Below are 21,828 nucleotides of genomic sequence, written 5' to 3'. Positions count from 1 at the left end.
ACATCGAAATTTGGTGCAGAAATCCGGTGCAAACATTTAAGCAATCCAAAATTGTATAAAATAGCATCCGCAAAAAATCTTCAATAAAATCATTACTTTATTATTCCATACAAAAGTTTAAAAACAGACAGAGGCCGGTCTACACATTTCGAGCAGACTTGTTCTTATTCATGAATTAGAGCACGTTTGCTCAAAACACAGACTTTTGTATAGAATAATAAAGCATCGATTGTATGTTAGATTTTTTGCGGTTGCTGGTTTTATAAAATTTTGTATTACTTCTCCAGGAGCCAGCCTGTTTTTCTCCTTGCATCATACCCTATTGAGACGTCCTGAAATTCCATGTGGTGAGCTGATACTTTTTTCCTATTTCTGTGCAATCATTTAAACACCAAATAAGCATCTCCTGGCAGAAAATCGCACCTGAACGGCGTCAAAACTTTTTGTGCGTTTTTTTGCCAAGATATGCAGATTTGGTGCTTAAATTTATACACCATGTTTCTACATTAAAACTGCATCTCCTGACAAAAAAAAAAAAATCGTATCAATACCACATCGCGTTTTGATACTTTTTTTTGATAAAAAATGCAGATGTGGTGCAGGCATATGGTGCATAAATTTAGGCATCAAATATACATATCTTGGCAAAAAAAAAAGTGTTTTTCTGCCAGGAGATACAGGTCCATGAACTCAGTTCACCTGAGGTGAATTCACTGAGGTCACCTGAGGTCAGTTTACCTACACAGTCACAGGTGGGGTTCAATGAGAACCTCTAGCTGTGAGCGCACATAAACTCAGTGACGTGACACAGATGCGGCTAGGTCAGTCTCTGCCTTCAGCCGAGACGGACGGTTATGTTATGTGCCCGCACACTATGACTGCAGGATGTAGCAGAGCTGGGATCGTCATGGGACCTCATTTGATTACATCAGACCTGGGTGTTTTTGTGGTTAATAAAGGTGTGAAAGTGGGTGTTTTTTTTTGTATTTTATGTCAAGTGAAGGATTTTTTCATTGTTTGTGTTTATTTGTTTTTACTTACAGATTAGTAATGGGGGGTTTCATAGATGCCTCTCATTACTAATCTAGGGCTTAGTGGCAGTTGTGATCTGTCATTAACCCCTTATATTACCCAGTTCACCACCGCACCATGGCAATCGGGATGAGCAGGGTAGAGTGCCGAGATTGTTGCATCTAATAGATACAAAAATTCTGGGCGGCTGCAGACTGCTATTTTTATGCTGGGGAATTCCCAGCAATTGTACACGCTGTCACACAGGATGGGGGCATGGTCTAACTGTACCAGACACACGCTTTTGCTTTAATCCTCCTATCCCTTTCTACCACCATTTTAAAGCACAATATTCGGGTCCCCATAGAATTATATCGGGATCAGTGTCCGGGCAGATATTTGAGATTAATTCCAGTCCCAAACCAGGTTTCTTTAGTTTTTTTTTTTTTTTAAAAACCCAAACAAAGAATCCAGTTGGACCGCAGATCTCAAATATCTGCAGATTTGCACATCTCTATTTGACATCTCTTACTTATTACTTAGGGACTCCTGTATCTAAAACACACTAAAAAAGTCTAAACTTATGCAACCCATAACATAAAAAATCCAGTCTGAGGCAAATCCCTGGAGTTTCCTTCGTGCCCCGGATCCCCTCGACTAATACCTCTCTTCCTATACAAACTAATAGGGAGTGACGGGGTTGAGGAACCTGTAGGAGAACCCACAGGGAACCTGCCTAAGTCTAATCATCCAAGAGGCATAGTTACCGGTCAACTTGACTGCTTTCTCAAAAAAAACACTACAGTCTTTAAGAGTAAAACATATGTAGCTGCACTATTATTGTTATAACGCAACCCCATTCTGAATCATGCTGCCTGGGATTCGGAAAGCATGAATTAGATGGACATTGCCTTTTACATAAACCATATGGACCAAAGTATGGGGAGACCAACAAGACCTTTTCTGACATCAAATTCTAAATCATACATATGCATTAAGGTGGTTGTCCACTACTCAGACAACCCCTTCTTAATAGCTACCAGTATATCACAAACATGAGTACACACCTCACATTTTTATAAATATCTTATCTTTTCACGGGACAACACTGATGATATGACACTTGGTTACAATGTACAGTAGTCAGGTCGGGTCTAATGGGCATCGCTATTCCCGTCCAGTGCCTGCTATCTTCCTCCCATCATCGTCCTCCTTCCCCGCTCCATGTGGATGACTTTTCCTACATCATCCACCTAGAGGCCACCATTGTGCTCTTGCGCATGCGCTCTTTGATCTGCCCTGCTGAGGGCAGAGCAAAGTACTGTAAAGTGCAGGCGCAGGGAAAGGTCAAAGACCGCACCACCAAATGCCCCACAGGTGAGTATAATAAAAGATTTTTTTTACGTTCTACAGACCAGCCTGAGCAGTTATATATAGTATTCTAGAATGCTGTATATAAGGGCTAATTGGTGCTGGCCATAGCTCATAAGGGAAAAATCTGTTGACAGGTTCCCTTTAACTCTCTTTGGCATTGAGTTTTCTAGAGCTTCCTAGGATCCACTGGAATCCTTTTCCATTCCTCCATGACAACATGACAAAGCTGGTGGTTGATAAAAGACCTTGCGTACCTCCACTCCATTTGAGGATGCTGCACAGATGCTCAACAGGGTTTAGGTCTGGTGACATGCTCAGCCAGTCAAACACCTTTAGTCTCTTTAGCAAGACAGGAGTTATTTTGGAGGTTTGTTTGGGGTCGTTATATTGGAATACTGCCCTGCGGCCCAGTTTCCAAGGAGGGGATCAAGCTCTGCTTCAGTATGTTACAGTTAATGTTGGCATTCATGGTTCCCTCAGTGAACTATAACCTCCCCACAGCCGGCAGCACTTGTTCATCTGAAAACCATGACACTCCCACCCCCATGCTAGACTGTAGGCAAGATACACTTTGTACACTTGTGTTTTTACTCCTCACCTGGTTGCCACACACACTTGACACCATCTGAACCAAATAAGTTTATTTTGTTCTCAACAGACCACAGGACATGGTTTCAGTAATTCATGTCCTTAGTCTGCTTGTCTTCAGCAAATGGTTTGTGGGCTTTCTTATTCATCATCTTTAGAAGAGGCTTCCCCCTGGGGTGTCTGTCCTGTGTGCTAGTGCACTTAAATAGTGCTGGGCAGCCCGCCTGATCTAATAGAAGGGTGTCATCAATAGGCTGTGAGCCGGACACTGTGCATTGCACAAATCTGTGTGACTAGTGACCTACCGTATTTTTTGGACTATAAGACGCACTTTTTTCCCCCCAAAATTTGGGGGAAAGTGGGGGGTGCGTCTTATAGTCCGATTTCTGCGGTGCGGTGGTGGTGGAGCGGGTCATCAGAGGCAGGAGCAGGCTGTAGCAGCGATGCCCTGACCATGTGGGCCTGCTCATTTGATATGCACGTCCATCCTCCTGCCCATCATCTCTCAGCGCTGATGCCGGCGCTGACAGGTAGGCGGGATGATGCATATTAAAGAGCCGGCCCACGTGATCACCCCAGGCAATTACAGCCTGGAGTGATCATGTGCGGCTGTATTCACTGCCCCCCGTGCACCATCATCAGCGCGGGAGGCAGTGAATAAGTACGGTATACTCACTGTTCCCCTGCAGCATCGCGGTCTCCTCCTGTCTGTTGGCCGCTGATCTGTGTAGAGAGCGGTGAGCACAGCAATGACGTCATCTCTGTACACATGGCTCTACACAGGTCAGCTGGCACACAGACAGGAAGCGAGCGATCCTGCGTGGAGTGAAGAGAGGCGAGTATACAGCGGGAGTCCTCCAGCTGTTACCGCAAACCCGGCCACGGCTGAAGTGACCGCGAGATCAGCGGTGACTTCAGTCAAGTGATGTGCAGTGACAGCTGGAGTCACCGCTGATCCCCGCGGCCCACTTCACTTGCGGCCTGACCCTCACAGAGAGCGGTCGTGCTCTATGGCTGCTCTCTGTGATTGTCAGATGTAGCAGAGCTGGATGCGTCGTGGGACATCGTGTGGATTACATTGGACCTGGGTGTTTTAAGGGTCAATAAAGTGGTGAAAGAGGTTTTTTTTGTCTTTTACTTCAAATAAACGATTTTTTATGTGTTTATTACTTTCACTTACAGCTTAGTGATGAGGGGGTGTCTCATAGGCGTCTGCCATCACTAAGCTAGGACTTAGTGGCAGCTATGGGCTGCTGTCATTAACTCCTTATTTCCCCGATTGTCACCGCATCAGGGCAATCGGGATGAGCTGGGAAAAATTCCAGGACTGTCGCATCTAATGCGGAAATTCTGGGCGGCTGCTGGCTGATATTTTTAGGCTTGGGGGTCTCCCAATAACTTGAGTCTCCCCAGCCTGAGAATATCAGCCCCCAGCTGTGAGACTTTATCTTGGCTGATTATCAAAATTGGGGGAACCGCACGCCGTTTTTTTTTTTTGTTTGATTTTGTAAATTACCCCCATACAGTGTCAGCAGCAGATCTTCGCCCCATAACTGTGTCATGACAACATTTTTTGCTTAAAAATTTTATTTTCCTATTTTCTTCCTCTAAAACCAGGGTGCGTCTTATGGTCCGGTGAGACTTAATAGTCCGAAAAATATGGTATGTAAAAACTTAGTGTACATGTGTGTGAGTGAGTGGCTGTCTCATCGGTATTCTGCACCTGTGTTACCCATACCTTTATCATGGGAGGCCGGCTGCATCCTGCATGTGCATTTGCCATTTTGACCTGAGTTGGCTGGTGGCTTTTTTCTGGTGATGTATATAGGGACAGCCACTGAGGAGTGGGGGTACCACTAACAGTAGGGTTTTCCAATGCTGTGAGGTAGTAAAATACAGGACAATTGTAGGGACATTTTGAGCCAAACATAGTACTAACCCTATATTTATTCTTGTGTTTTCAAACTGATTAAGTCACTATTGGAATTTGTGTTTGGGTGGATTTATATATATTTTTTATCTAATTAAATAAATATTTTCTATACGGGTTTTTAATAATACTGTTGTTTGATGTAGTTGTGTACCGATGGTGGTTCTGGTGATGTAGTTGTGCATTGATGGTGGTTCTGATGATGTATTTTTGTACCGATTGTGGCTCGAGTGATGTAGTGACGTAGTCATGTCCCGAAAAATGCTTTAGGGCTTATTTTAGTGGTAGGGCTTAATTTTTTTGGGAAACACGGGTTGGGGGTAAGTTTACCCCCTCCCCAAGAAAGCAGACACCCCCTAAGAGCATCGTACTTTCCAGACCCCATACATCTGCGTTGCTTCCAAGCACTTCTGCGATCCACAGCCGGCATGCCCAGCAGGTCCTCGTGTGTTCCACAGCTGTCCTCCCCTGCTTCCGGCTGGCTGTAGAACGCATCCCTTGGGTCTCTCATATACATACACACACAGACACACACACACACACACACACCTGGTCGCAGTATCACCACACACATATCTGATTGCAGTGACATCACTCCCACACGTGGTGATACCATACTGTTTCCGGCTGCTGTCAAACGCAAGGACATTGGGTAGAACGCATCAAGGACCTAGGGTAGACCGCATAGAGGACCTGCATAGGTTTTCTATGCATTCCAGTGCAGATCTTCGATGCGTTCCACTGCAGGTTCTCAAGTTTCACGGCATCCTAGGTCTCCAGAGCACTACGGTATCACTGGATGTGTGTGGAATTTACTGAGATTGGATGTGTGATGATACTGCTCATGTGTGTGTGTGAGAGAGAGTGGACGGATCCTGGCTGGATCCGATGTGTGTGAGAGCAAACCAGACAGCGACGCAGATCTCTGTGGGAGAGGCCGTACAGCTGTTCGGGGGTCTGTCCTTTCTCTTTTGGAACTGTCCGCTCTCTTGAGAGGGTCTGCTTTCTTTAATGAAGTGTTCTGCAGAATTTTTTAACTTTTTTAGCTGCATGGCCACTTCATTACTGAACCGCAACTCGGGGTAGGGCTTATATTTATGGCTTAATCCGAAATGCTGAAAACTCCTGCTATAGCTTATTTTCAGGGTAGGGCTTATTTTTGTGGAAATACGTTAGTTTGACTTGGCAGTAAGGGGCGTGAGCACTTCCTAGGGCAGCATTAATGTCAAATATGGCTAATAATAGCAGTGACGAAAAGCCTTATGTTACCATTTTACTATAGTAAATTTATCAATTAAACATGAGCCATGCATGAGGGAGTTGAAAGTCTGAGTCAGGGACATTGAGGAGTCTGAGGTTTGGCTCACCAACTCCATAGACCTGCCTAAAAAAACCAATTCAGGTGGGTCCAGAGATGGCTCACTGCAATTGCTGTGGTCTCAGTGTTTTGGCAGCAGTGGTGACGTCATGTCAACAGCAAGGGTCAGCATTTTAGCCAATCACTGAGCTCAGCAGCTCTTGCACCGAGCTCAGCGGTATATGCTTTCAACTTTGGTACAGCAGCTGAACTCAGTGACTGTCAATAGTGGTGACAGGCAGTGTTGACGTAACTGCAGCCAAAACAGCGTTGGGGACCCAGGGAGAGTGAGCACCTGCTGGACCCAGGAAAGGTGAGCACCTGCTGAGCTTGTTGTTTAAAGTATTTTGCACAGTTTTGGGCCTCATATTTCGGAAAGTGAATAACCTTTTTAAGAATCCCAATGCTTTAGGATGATGATTTTCAGTTATATACGCGACTTTAAATATATCACTAAATACAAATGATGGGCGGACCTGGACTGTAAAAGTCTGGATCCGCACGGGTTCAAAAGTAGCCCAGGCCCGGCAACTTCTTTACTTAAAATAAATAAATAAATAAATAAAAAGAAAAGAAAAAGAAAAAAAAGGGGGAAAGCAGGCACGCTATTGTTACAGAGTCTCTCGCATGGCTGTACACTGCTTCCGGGGCCTCATGAATCTGCACTGCTTCCCTCGCCTACTGAAAGACCCAACATTTCTGATTGGTTGCAGTCAGATGCACCCCTCACCCGGTGTGACAGCGTCTGACAGCTTTCAATCACAGACACTGTGTGTTTAAATAAACAAGATTGGAGTAGGGTCCCCCCACATTATGACAGACAGCACTGATAAAGCAAACAGTTACATGCTACAGCCATGTGCTTATCTTGGCTGTGTATTAAAATAAGACCACATGTGGCTTTTTTTTTTTTTTTAAATCATTTAAAAAAATAATTTTCAAAAATGGCATGCAGTCCCTCTCCATGCTTATTGGGCCCCAGCCTAACAATAGCAGCCTGCAGCCGCCCAAGATTGTCACATCCATTAGAAGCGACAATCCTGGAACTTTACCCGGCTTAACCGACTGCCCTGGTGCGGTGGCAATTGGGGGTAATAACGGCTTAAAAACAGCTCACAGCTGCAACTAAGCCCTAGATTAGTATTGGGATGCAACTATGAGACACCCCCCATTACTAAACTGTAAGTGAAAAGAAATAAGCACAGACACCAAAAAAATCCTTTATTTGAAATAAAATACAAAAAACCCCACCCTGTTTCACCCCTTTATTAACCCCCAAAATACCCGAGTCCAATGTAATCCATGCGAGGTCCCACGACGATACCAGCTCTGCTACATTACTGAAGGCAAAGCGCACGGGCATAGAACATGACCGTCCGAACTGGCTTCAGGCAGAGGCTGAGCTGCAGCTATGAGCAGTGACATCACTCAGGTTATTTGCGGTCAGAGCTGGAGGTTCCTGTGGTCCTCCACTTTAAACTCAGTGACCTAAGTGAGGTGAATGCAAAAATGAAAACCAGCCATATTAGGAAGGGGTTAATATTACATTGTGCCAACATTCTTCAGGAGCCCTCTAATACCCCAATCCCTCACGTCTACACAGTCTCATCTCTTTCCTATTTCTAGCCCCCCAGACAATTGCGTACTGATGGATGATAAAAAATCTGTCCCTCTACAAGGCATTTGGACCAAATTTAAAAAATGTATGATAAAATGCTAAACAGTTTAAACATGTTAAATTGTAACGATTTGGACTTTATGGAAAGAATATGGCTATCTATGCTCATAATGCAGATTGCCCTAGCATGAAGTGTGTCATATTTCTATTTATAATCTATATTGTTCTTTTGCGATGTTCACTATGGTGAAACCCTTTTTTCTTTTTATTTCTCCCCCTTATCTTTTACTTCTATTATTTTTTGTTAGATTTATCTGCTCCTACCTCTGTGTACGTGCAGACCAGGGCCGGATTATAGGCGGGGCTCCAGCCCAGGGGCCCCCACCACAAGAGCTTCTGAGGGGGCCCCCACCACCATCAGTGTGGGCGCCATTTTATTAACGCCGCAGTGTGGTTCAGGACCGCACTGCACCTTTAAAGAATTTCAATCCCGGCCGTCACTGTGCTGCAGACATGCCCACTGCACGCTGTGTGGGCTGCGTCTGCTGGGATGACGTCACCGCGCGTCTGCTGATGCTGCTTCTTTCTGCCGAAGAGGAGCTTGTGGGAGGACCGGAGCGGAGGCTTAGTGGATCACTGTGAGTATGACGTCATCCATCATGGTGCCGGCAGGAGGCTGCAGTGAGGAGGGAGCAGAATGCCGCTGATAACACCAGATGGGATTCCATAGTGTCAGCGGCAGCTCTGTTCGGGATCAGTGTGAGTTATTGCCGGAGTGTGAACTGCAGCAGACCAGGTCGGGGTGTCAGTGCTGGGTCATCGGCCTCATCCCTCCCCTACAATAACCCACACTTATCTCCAGCGCAGACATCACAACACAGATCCTGCACTGATCACATCTGAGCCTGCAGCACACATTACACTATATGGCCCATATTACATATAGAATATGTGAGGTCCTGTAAGTCCAGGTGTGATCAGTGCAGAACATTGTATATCTGTGTACATGGTATACCCCATCCAGTGTACAGAGTAGTGTGATATACTGTGTACACACATCACATGGTATATAATAATGTGTATATTCTATAACATCTGGTGTCTGTATCACAGTAAACCCGGTCAAATGCCGGGGGGCCCACTCGCGGTAGCAGGAGTGGCGTACCGCTAGTCAGGGGGCCCGGTGCCCGCGCTGCCTCCCCCGCCGAGGATCGCACTTTCAATTGTATCGGCATCGCAGCTGCCGATACAATTGAGCGCAATGATGAGATGGAGCGGCGCGCTCTCTCTCATGATTCTCCTCGCTGTGTCTGTCGGCGTTCTGACAGCTCTGCAGCAGAGCGTGGTGACGTGATCACTGCGCGCCTGCTGAGAGGTCAGAGCGAGCGACAGCAATGGACACGCCGAGGAGACCGGAGGAGCGGGGGAACGAGGAGAAGTGAGTATGTACAATCACTGTGGCCAGACGAGCATGGGGGTGCATTAAATGATATGGCAGCTGTATACTACATGAGGGTGCCTAATGCTATCTGGTTCTGCACTGTGCTATATATGGGCTGTATACTACATGAAGGTGCCTAATGTTATCTGGTTCTGCACTGTGCTATATAGGGGCTATATACTACATGAAGGTGCCTAATGCTATCTGGTTCTGCACTGTGCTATATAGGGGCTGTATACTACATGAAGGTGCCTAATGCTAGCTGGTTCTGCACTGTGCTATATAGGGGCTGTATACTACATGAAGGTGCCTAATGCTAACTGGTTCTGCACTGTGCTATATAGGGGCTGTATACTACATGAAGGTGCCTAATGCTAGCTGGCTCTGCACTGTGCTATATAGGGGCTGTATACTACATGAAGACATGAAGGTGCCTAATGCTAACTGGTTCTGCACTGTGCTATATAGGGGCTGTACACTATATGAGGATGCCTAATGCTATCTGGGTCTGCATTTTGCTATACACTGCCTGTATACTATGTGAGGATGCCTAATGCTATCTGGCTTTGCACTGTGCTATATACTGGCCGTATACTACATGAGGATGCCTAATGCTATCTGGCTCTGCACTGTGCTATATAGGGGCTGTGTACTATGTGAAGGTGCTTAATATTATTTGGTCTGCTCTGTGCTATACAGGAGCTGTGTACTATGTGAGGATGCCTAATGCTATCTGGCTCTGCACTGTGCTATACAGGGGCTGTGTACTACAAGAGGATGCCTAATGCTATCTGGGTCTGCACTGTGCTATATAGGGGCTGTGTACTACATGAAGGTGCCTAATGCTATATGGGTGTGCATTCTACTATATGGGGGACTGCTTAATGTACTATGGGTGCTGCATAATGCCATATGGAGGCTGCATAGTGCTACATGGAGGACTATGGGAGCTTCATAACACTAGATGGAGGAATATGGGAACTGCATAATACTATACCCCCAGAGTTGTATTTCCTCTCCACCCCAGAGCTGTATACCCCCAGAGCTGCATGTCACCCCCCACCTCAGATCCACTGCCCCCCTCTAGAGCTGTATGACCCCTATTGCTATGTACCCCTTTCCTCAGTAATATGTATGCCCCCAGTAATGTGTATGTCCCCTGCCTCTCTTGTGATGTGTATATACAGCAGTGTTCGTGTTCTCTATGTGCGGCCAAGTCTGTTAGTGACGGCCACCTATCAGCGTGGCACAGACACATGCCCAGAAGGAGCTGGATGGAGACAAGCGGGGAGGTGAATGAGACTGTTGCCGGCTTCCCAATATTAAAAATATAGATAAAAATATGAAAATGTGTCTGTGTGTGCATGTATGATGTGTATCTATGTATTTCAATGTATATGACTGTGTCTAGATTTATGTCTGTTTATATGTGTTTTTGTGAATTTGTCTTTAAATATATACTGTATGTGTACATATGCCTGTATGTGTATGTATCTGTGCATATCTATGTGTGGATGGGGCCCACTGAGACTCTTTCGCCCAGGACCTACAAAAACCTGGAGCCGGCCCTGCATGTACCAGTCATGTATTCTCCTGTACACTGTACAGGGGCATACCTTTGGGGGGCATGCGGCATATCTGCTCCTGCACAGCAACCAGGGGGGAACCATTGGAAAGTGTGAGGCAGCAGTATGGTGGGAGAAAATTGTAAGTGGACAGTATTGAGAAAGAAAAGTGTAAGGGGCATAGAATAGAGACTGGTAGTGGGGGGGGGGGGATAAGCAGTATAGAGAAGGGGCAGCATGGTGGTCAGTGTGAGGGCACAGTATGGAGGACACTGTATGCTGAGGAGGGGGAATGTGAGATGAAGGTACAGTATAGTGACTAGATAGTGAACGAGGTAGGTAGTATAGAGAAGGGGCAGCATGGTGGCCAGTGTGAGGGTACAGTATAGAGGACACAGTATGCTGAGGAGGGGGGATGTGAGATGGAGGTACAGTATTTTGACTGGATAGTGAAGGAGGTAGGCAGTATAGAGAAGGGGCAGCATGGTGGCCAGTGTGAGGGCACAGTATGCAGGACACAGTATGCTGAGGAGGGGAATGCAAGACTGAGGTGCAGTATAGTGACTGGATAGTGAAGGAGGTAGGCAGTATAGAGAAGGGGCAGCATGGTGGCCAGTGTGAGGACACAGTATGCTGAGGAGGGGGAATGTGAGATTGAGATGCAGTATAGTGACTGGATAGTGAATGAGGTAGGCAGTATAGAGAAGGGGCAGCATGGTGGCCAGTGTGAGGGCACAGTATACTGAGGAGGGGGAATGTGAGACTGAGGTGCAGTGTAGAGAAGGAGCAGTATGGTGGCCAGTGTGAGGGCACAGTATGGAGGACACAGTATGCTGAGGAGAGGAATGTAAAACTGAGGTGCAGTATAGTGACTGGATAGTAAAGGAGACAGGCAGTATAGAGAATGGGCAGCATGGTGGCCAGTGTGAGGGCACAGTATGGAGGACACAGTATGCTGAGGAGGGAAATGTGAGATTGAGGTGCAGTGTAGTGACTGGATAGTGAAGGAGCTAGGCAGTATAGAGAAGGGACAGCATGGTGGCCAGTGTGAAGGCACAGTATGGAGGACACAGTATGCTGAGGAGGGGAATGTGAGATTGAGGTGCAGTATAGTGACTGGATAGTGAAGGAGGTAGGCAGTATAGAGAAGGGGCAGCATGGTGGCCAGTGTGAGGGCACAGTATACTGAGGAGGGGGAATGTGAGACTGAGGTGCATTGTAGAGAAGGAGCAGTATGGTGGCCAGTGTGAGGGCACAGTATGGAGGGCGCAGTATGCTGAGAAGGGGGAATGTGAGACTGAGGTGCAGTATTTATATCTAAATGTTACAGTTCGTGCTCTACTGTTATGGTTAAAATGTTAACGTTATTGGGCCCCCACTAGATTTTCTGCCCAGGGGCCCCCACCAACCTTAATCTTGCCCTGGTGCAGACCCTTCATGAATACAACTTTATCCTATTTTGGCTTTCATTATACAGTATTTTATACTGCATTATTCTCTTTATTAAGAGTGTTTCCAAACTTTACTAATAAAATCAATAACAGATCACTCAAATCCATTATGTCCTCTATTATGCTTTACAGCCACTGTTCCTATATGTTTCTATACATACCTTTTATAAAATTAATAAAAAGTTTGAAATAGAAAAACTTAAAGTGTTATTCTTAGGTGATCTCTTTGGGAGACAACTACTCCCAAAGCAAGAGGACTCCTGAAGACTGATCTTTCGGATCAGGGGCACAGTTGCATCGTTGAGCTAAACTTTTCTGATGTAAGAGCATCGGAGGAGCGCAGGTAGATTATAACTGACCGAGTCATGCAGTCTAGTATCCAAGCAGCTTTAAATCATTACTTACAGTTCTGTACTGATGTAAGCACCACGATGTATCAGCCATGCTGATAGACTGCTGTGGTGGATTGTATCCTAAGTAACGAGCACTAAACAATAATATCTATTGTGAACAGAGGATTTTTACTAAGAAAAATTTAAAAGTTGATTGTTTTGTGCCCACTTTGCAATCATATCTAATATTGATTTTGAGAGAATCGTTTTAATAAAACATGATCCTCATTTCTATGATATGTCAGGTTTCCAAACTTGACAGCAATAAAGAAAACACAGCCAAGAAAATAAATTTCCTTTATCTGCCAGAAAGGCATAAAATCAGAGAAGTGAAGAATAAAGCCAGAATGCAATTATTAGACGTCCCTCAGGATTTGCTCTCAGGATTTGCTAAACAATCTTCTCACACATCATAGATACATATAAACAGAAATAATCCTGGATCAATGCTTTACTGCAGAATAAATGACTCTCGGCCTTAACTTCTCTGCTCAAATTTCTGGTACTATACCTCTGGCACAAAACTAGAAGTCCATTAAATCAACAGCAAACTACTTAGGATGTGCAGTTTTTTTCCGATCTCGTTCTTCATTAATTGATAAATGGTACTAAGCATGGTGATTGCTTTGATTTTAAACTAAAATAGCTACATAATGTCTTGTAAACATCAAACATAGAATATTTATAGCAACAAAAGAGCTCTATATTCATTGGTCAAATGGGGCACTTTTACTCCAGCTAGAAAATAGCAGCTGTGCAAAAGGTGGAACTCTGCTCCATTCACTACCTATGGGGCTGCAAAGCACTAAATGACATTGTTCCAACAGCACTAGAAAATGAACGTACAGACATTCAGGCCAGCGCACTGCTCATCTTTTCTAACGGAGAAAAAAGGGCATCATCGGGGATAAAAACTAGCCCTGCTCTACTGATCGGTGCATGCCCTAGCAATCTGACCCACACTGTTCAATAAGGTATTACCAATCCATGAACAGAAAAAATAATGGTTCATTATATCAAAAGGTTTAAGAATGACCATGCTAAGGAAAACATAGGATCAAGTCTGTTTTCCATATCCTTTTTTCCCCCCTCACATGAAAAACAATACATGGATATTTTCTTTGTGTTGGATCCATTTTTAATCAATGTGAACATTTTTACAACCCTTGCTACATTTGTTTTTTATCATAGTGGGGAAAACCATTAGCTTTTCCTACCCATTAAACAGTAAAATGTGACAGTATAAGGAAGACAACCATGAAGCTTCCTTTCTTTTTGTCACAGGGCCATTGACTTACATTGGGAGGTTTGATCTGCAACACAAATCAAGGCAAGCCAGGTCTGTTTTTTGTGGATAAATGGTCCACAAAATAAAAAAAGACATGTGAAAATTCACATTTATTGTAATAAGTCTGATAGAGCAGCAAAAATAACGGATAGCACAAGTACCAAAAAAAGTGATTTGGGAAAGTGGCCTCACTGTGTAAGATCACGAAAAAGTTTGATTTTAAATATCTTCATTGTAGTAATTTGTACATACAAGTCTGTTGGCTTAAACATGAAGTTTTTAGAAGGAGGCAGGTGCCTTTTTGGATTGTATTATGATTTTTCCATAAATATTTGGACTGGACACCTCCTCCTAAACTGAATGACCACACAGAGACATAATGTACTTGATTTATCACTAACAACATGTAAATTATTAGATACAAAATGTAGACATTTCATAGTACAGCAGGTAGATTTGGTTTCTTATAACCTTCCTTCCTGAGTCCCCAGCCAGATAGTGGCATCTCTGTTGACATCTTTGCATCCTTCTTGCTCTTCTACACAATTCAGTCTGTGGGCTATAAAGAGATTTGATCAGTAATCAAAAATACAAAAATGTTAATAAACCTCATGCAAAATGTGTAGGTGCAGTAGATATTAATACTTGCCATGGAAACAAGTATTGAAGAAGTGCTGAGTGCAAAGATTAAACATTATAGTTATAATGCCTCAATACACGATCCAGTAAGTAACGCAATTTTGTATTTTAATAATTATTTTTAAAGGAGTTATTCCAGCCATCGACATAGCAGATTGCTGGGAACGCCATCTCTACTATCACTGCTCAACCACAGTTATGAGGAACCAGAAATGGTGTTCTAGTTTTAAGCGGCACATGCAAAGCATTGTTTGAGGCTGCGGCTTGTGTATGTGTGTAATTACTACAGTGTGAAGTTGCATGTCCTATGGGTCAAGTTGAGTGTGCGATATCTAGTACTGTGCAAAGTTTTATGCAGATGTGCAAAAATTGCTGCAAAACAAGAATGTGTTTAAAAACAGATGTGTTAATAGTTTATTTGCATCAATTAACAAAATGCAAATGGAATAAATCGGAGTGAAAGCTAAATCAAATCAATATTTGGTGTAATGACACGGATTTCAAAACAGCATCAATGCTTGTAGGTACACTTACTCTTACAAAAAGTCTTTGAAGGAACTTGTCAGGGAGGTTGTTCCAAACATCTTGGAGAACTAACCACAGACCTTCTGTATGGAGACTTGCAAAAATGCTTACCACACAGATTATGGCTCTGTGGTGGCCATATCATCACTTCCAGGACTATTTGTCCATCTTTACATTGCAGAAAGGTTTTGAAGACATTAGCTGGATGTTTGGGGTTTGACGTATCTGCCTGTATTTCTCATTAATCCTGACCAAATCCTCAGTTTAATCTGCTGACATGCAGCCCAAAATTTGCAAAGAACCTCCACTATGCTTCAGTGTTTGCAGACTCTCATCATACCACCTCTTAGTCTCTCGGTGAACAAACTTCCTTCAATTACAGGTAATTATTTAACCCATTGACTCATCAGTCCAGAGCACCTGCAGCCATTTTTTTGCACCCAGGTTTCTATGTTTTTGTGCATAAATAATTCGCCTGACATTAAATCCAAGATGCAATACTTCCATTAAGTAGCCATTTCTAGCTAGACATCTGTAAACAGTAGATGGGTCTAGCTGGGTCTCACTAGTTGCTGCCAGTTCTGAGCTGATGAGACTGTTGGACATCTTTTGATTTGGAACAAAAGAAAGCACAATGTCTCTTATTAAGATTCCTTGTGGCTGACCCCATCTATGTTCTCAGTGTTGTTCATTTCTTCAGTTCTGCAATGTTGAGAAACTCCGGCAGATTATCCATGATGCAATACCATCAAGCAAGCATTGGATTGGCTTCAAATTTATTTATTATTTATGCACAACATTGACCCCATACATACACAATAGATGGTTCTTAATGACATTGGCTATAAGGAACAAAAACTCCAGGAAATGATAATATGGCCTTCTCAGAGCCCTGATCTTACTATCAACGAGTCTGTATAGGATTAAATGAAGAGAAAAAAGGATTTGCACAAGCAACATCTAGAGAACATCTGTGGTTAGTTCTCCAAAATGTTTGGAACAACCTCCCTGGCACGATCCTTCAAAATCTGTGTGCAAGTGTACCTAGACGAATTAATGCTTTCATGTTGTTTTGAAGGCAAAAAGGTCTTTTATCCATTCACTTTGTATTTTGGATATTGAAACAAATACACTATTAACAATGATCGTCTTGAAAGCATTCTAAGGGTATGTGCACATGTTGCGTATTTGGTTACAGAAATTTCTGCATCTCTTGGCAGGAAACACTCAACGTGCATTTTTACAATGTTTTCTTTTCTCACTAATTTAGCTAGCATAAGGTTTTGCTTGCAGTTTGTGATTAATTTGCACTAAAACAACACAAAACATTAAAAGACGTGACAAAACACGCTGTGCGCACACAGACTTATTTAGCATTTTTTTCCCACACAAGCCTAAAACTTGTACATATAAGGCTGCTTCACACTGAGGTATAACGTCACTAATCCCATTGCAGCTTCCGTTCGAACCCCCCCATCCGCAAAACGGGTTTCGGACGCATGTGCCAATGGGGCCATTGACTATAATGGTGCAGACTGAGCCACCGCGTGCTCTGTCTTGCACCATTTTCGGGGGTATACGCTTTCTGCAGACGGACACCCAGACTTCGTAGACTACGTCTGGGTGTCCTCCTGCAGAAAGCTTATACGTCCGAAAATGGTACAAGACAGGGCACACAGTGACTCAGTCTGCTCCATTATAGCCAACGGCCCTGTCGGCACATGCGTTCAATACCCGCTTTGCAGGGGGGAGGGGCGTGTTCGGATGGAAGCTCCGACGGGACCAGTGAACGTAGGTAATAATGTAATATAAAAGCAGCCTTACTGTAAATAAACCACAAGTCTACGGTGTCATTTCTGCATGTATCAGGAAAGTGAGTAACATTCTTACTTAAAGATCTGAGTATTCAGATTGCTTTTATAATGTGCAGAAACTGGCTAAAAAAAACCCAACACATAATACACTCCTAGCTGTTCCTGAAATACTGTTAAAAGAGGTGAGAGAACGACTGACACTTATAAATAAAACTCGCAATACACAGGAGATGGTGGCACTCACCTATGTTGCCTATGAGAGCTGCAACCAGACATATTGTAGGAGGCTTATCTCAGAGAGAACAAAAGGATGGGCAGTATAATATGGACATGCCAAATCCATATTTCTCCTGATAATCAGTTGTCCAGGGCCACCATACACATTACATAGTTGACCAAATCTGTCGATATCGGAAGGTTCCATGAAATGAGTCTATCTATGGGGGCTTAAGTTTTCGGCGGCTTACTGTTTTTAAGTGCAACAAAAGATAAACCAAGAACACTTACCTGGCACGTAGGTCACACAGAGGACATGGGCATTGTTAATTTCAAACTGATCCATAACATGGTTTGATGAACTGGCATCTATCACCATGATGTCGCTTACAGTATGGGTACCTGAACAGATCCATGCTATACTACTCCAGTGCGTACCCTGCCAGTAGAGAAATTAATGAATAACAGTACATGAACTTCTAAAAAGGTATGACACATTCAATTATCAATTACCTTTTCCTATTATATTCTATTCTAATATGAAGTGTAAAAAGATAAAGTGCCTTGAAAAAGTATTTATATCCAGTGAACTCTTCCACATTTTTTCATGTTACATCCACAAACTTAATGTATATCACTGGGGTGTATGTGCTATACTAACAAAAAGTAGCAAGTATTTGTCTAAAGGAAATGATACATGCTTTTCTAAATATTTAAAATATGTAAATCTGAAAATTGTGACGTGTATTTGTATTCACCCCCCTGTAGTCTGATACCCTTAAATAATATCTTGAGCGACTAATTGCCTCCAAAAGTCACAGTTAATAAAATTGAGCCCACCTGGGTGTAATTTATTCTCATTCTAAATACAGCTGTTTGGTGAAGGCCTCAGAGGTTTGTTTAAGAATATTAGGGATCAAACAGATTCATGACAACCAAAGAACACATCAGACAGGTGAGATATATACTGTAGTTGTAAAGAAGAAAAAACAAGGGTTAGGTAGTAAAAAAAAAAAAGTAGCCCAAGCTCTGAACATCTCACGGAGCACTGTTCAATCTATCATCAAAAAATGGAAGAATATGCCACAACTGAAAACCTACCAAGACATGGCCGTCCACCTAAACTGACAACCCAAGCAAGGAAAACACTAATTAGACAGGCAGCCAAAAGATCCATGGTCACTCTGGAGGAGATGCAGAGATCCACAGCTCAGGTGGGAGAATCTGTCCACAGGACAACTATTAAGGCCCCATCACACGCAGCGACGTATCTAACGATATATCGCTGGGGTCACGGATTCCATGACGCACATCCGGCATCGTTAGCGACGTCGTTGTGTGTGACACCAACGAGCGACCGTTAACAATGGAAAATACTCACCAAATCGTCCATCGTTGACACAATGTTCATAGAACAAAGGAAGACGGGCAGCACTCTCCGGTATTCTGGGACTATTTTATTTTTCAATGCTGACAGGTGATACAGACATGAGGGAATGGAGGGAGGGGAGCACGAGGACGACGGTACCGTTTCGCACCTCTAGGGGCGCTTTCACGGGTCCATACACAGTAAAACGTGAGTAACAAACATTTCAATAGGTAGTTACCATCTCACGTGTTAACGTTAAAACATGATTAAAAACATTCACATTTTGCAAATAGATCGCAAAAAACTGGATCGCACTTAATATGTGAACTACTTTCTATCGTAGCAGTGATCTATTATAAATGAATGATGATCAAGCATTTATAGCAGAGAATATCTACAAATTTCCATTGATAGCTATATGAAAATGTATCAGCTTTTTATCCCTTAATTTTTATAGATTTTTTAATTATTATGAAAACGCAATTTTTACTGTTTTTCTAATTTGTTCTTATAGATGGTGTTCACTACAAATTAATAAATAACTTCTGTGTACATTAACACTACATATTAGTAGCCCATAATCATAATAATATAACACTCCATTATGTCAAATCAGAAGAATTCTTCTATATATGGAATATTATTAATCTCTTTGATGATACAAGCTAAAATTTCGTGCCAATCAAATCAACTTTTTATTACTAAGGGAATCAAGCTGAAAAAGGTTCATTATAGAGATCAATTGATTGCATTACTCATGATTCCTACAATATAACCATTATAACTATCTATATCATTTAGATTAAAGGATTGTTCAATGAACTCAAAACATATACTCAGAATGAATAATTACCATATATGTCACGGGTAATATTTTATGATTTTTCTCAGTAATATCGAAATTCATCAACTAGCAGGGCGAGAATAATGAATAAATAATATTCACGGACATACGCGGATCAGATAACGCACAAACAAATCATTAAGGAGAGAAGAGCTGGTCGGCCCGATTACAATCTATGTATAGAAATATTACTAAATCATTCTTGTCATTAAAACCTATGGGTCCCATTGCTTTGGTATCCATAATCCAGCGAGCTTCTCTCCTCAATAAGTGTTTGTGTGTATCTCCTCCTGCTGGAGAAGGTGTAATTTTTTCTAAGCCAGCAAACGTGAGCAATTTTTGATTCCCATTATGTTTTCCTTGCATATGTTTAATGAGGCGTGTAGCCCCTATCCCTGTACTTATGGAGTGCGCATGTTCTCTAAACCTGGTGAATAAGGGTCTGATAGTTTTGCCTATATAGAAAAATTTACATGGGCAAAAAATGATATAGACCAGTCATTTAGTGCGGCATGTGATTAGATCATTTATTTTGTGCCATTTATCCCCCACTTTGATACTTTTACCTGTCAGGTGTTGGTCACAATATGTGCAATTCCCACATTTATAGTTTCCTATAGCGCTTGCTTTTTCTAACCACGTTTTTTGTGGAATAAACCTCCTTTTTATCAATAAATCTCCTATATTTTTTGATCTGCGGTACGTAATTTGAGGTCTGTTATGCGCTATATCCTGTAAATCTCTATCACTCTCAATGATATGCCAATGGCGATTTATGATTGATTTTATTACCTGATCCATGGGACTAAATTTAAAATTAAACCTGAACCGCTCTGCTTTAAATTTTTGAATAGTTTTATGATGTTTATCGGCCTCATTTTTATTTTTATTCTCATGTAACACTTTTTGCAATGCTTGGGTAATAGTTGATTGTGGATATCCCCTTTCTTTCAGCCTATAACTCAACTCATCTGCTTGTGTCATAAAGCGGTCTATATCATTATTTGCTCTTTTTATTCTGAGAAATTGTGAATACGGTATTGATTTTTTTTATATGTTCAGGATGAGCACTATCATGACGTAATAGGGTATTCACCGCTATAGATTTTCTGTATAATTCTGTTTTGATCTCATTATCCTGTATGGAAATTTTTATATCCAAAAATTCCAAGGTTTGATCTCCAAATATGCTGGTGAATATCATATTGTATTCGTTTGACTGGTTTAGAAACGACACAAATTCATCAAATCTTGTTTGTGTGCCATCCCACACTATTAGGATGTCATCCACATATCTGAAGAAATATATTATGTGGCATAGAAATTTGTTCTTTTGTGAATATATTGTGTCATCTTCAAACCTAGCCAAAAACAAATTTGCCAATGTGCAAGCTATGGGGGTGCCCATGGCCACACCCCCATGTTGCAGGTACCAAGTCTCTCCGAACTTGAATACATTGTTTTTAACTACTATTAACAAGGCTTCAGTTATGAAGTTGATGTAATCTACATGTTCTCCCATATACGTCAAAAAATGTCTGACAGCCTCCACACCCAGATCCTGCGGGATCCGGTTGTAAAGGCTCTCGACATCAATTGAAGTAAGTTTATAGCCTGGTTGCAATGGATTTCTCCCAATGTTTTCAAACAATCTTTTGTGTCCCGTATGAAGGGAGGTATTAACTTCAGGAGTGGGTTCAGCAACCAATGCAGATACCTAGATAACGGCTCAGTTGCTGAACCCACTCCTGACACAATGGGGCGTCCAGTTGGCTTGTCTAATGATTTATGTATTTTTGGGGAAAAATACCAGTGAGGTCTATTTGGGAAATTTGGTAAGAGGCTTCCCCAAAAATACATAAATCATTAGACAAGCCAACTGGATGCCCCATTGTGTCAGGAGTGGGTTCAGCAACTGAGCCGTTATCTAGGTATCTGCATTGGTTGCTGAACCCACTCCTGAAGTTAATACCTTCCTTCATACGGGACACAAAAGATTGTTTGAAAACATTGGGAGAAATCCATTGGCAACCAGGCTATAAACTTAATTCAATTGATGTCGAGAGCCTTTACACCCGGATCCCGCAGGATCTGGGTGTGGAGGCTGTCAGACATTTTTTGACGTATATGGGAGAACATGTAGATTACATCAACTTCATAACTGAAGCCTTGTTAATAGTAGTTAAAAACAATGTATTCAAGTTCGGAGAGACTTGGTACCTGCAACATGGGGGTGTGGCCATGGGCACCCCCATAGCTTGCACATTGGCAAATTTGGTTTTGGGTAGGTTTGAAGACGACACAATATATTCACAAAAGAACAAATTTCTATGCCACATAAAATATTTCTTCAGATATGTGGATGACATCAAAAAGATCAAACCTTGGAATTTTTGGATATAAAAA

At 42.5% G+C, this 21,828-nt stretch overlaps 1 protein-coding gene across 1 annotated transcript in view; it reads right to left on the bottom strand.

Moving 5' to 3' along the window:
• Positions 1-21,828, bottom strand: part of LOC142255816 (C-Jun-amino-terminal kinase-interacting protein 4-like) — a 665,059-nt gene that overhangs the window by 94,479 nt on the left and 548,752 nt on the right. The window contains exons 18-19 of the mRNA XM_075327263.1: positions 17,501-17,648; positions 14,487-14,574 (exon numbers count right to left, since the gene is read on the bottom strand). Of these exons, the coding sequence (XP_075183378.1) occupies positions 14,487-14,574; positions 17,501-17,648 (236 nt within the window). The remainder of the gene's footprint in view (positions 1-14,486; positions 14,575-17,500; positions 17,649-21,828) is intronic.

This window comes from Anomaloglossus baeobatrachus, chromosome 11 (assembly GCF_048569485.1).
Source record: "Anomaloglossus baeobatrachus isolate aAnoBae1 chromosome 11, aAnoBae1.hap1, whole genome shotgun sequence".
Lineage (NCBI taxonomy): Eukaryota > Metazoa > Chordata > Amphibia > Anura > Aromobatidae > Anomaloglossus > Anomaloglossus baeobatrachus.
This window is presented reverse-complemented; position numbering and strand designations above follow the sequence as displayed.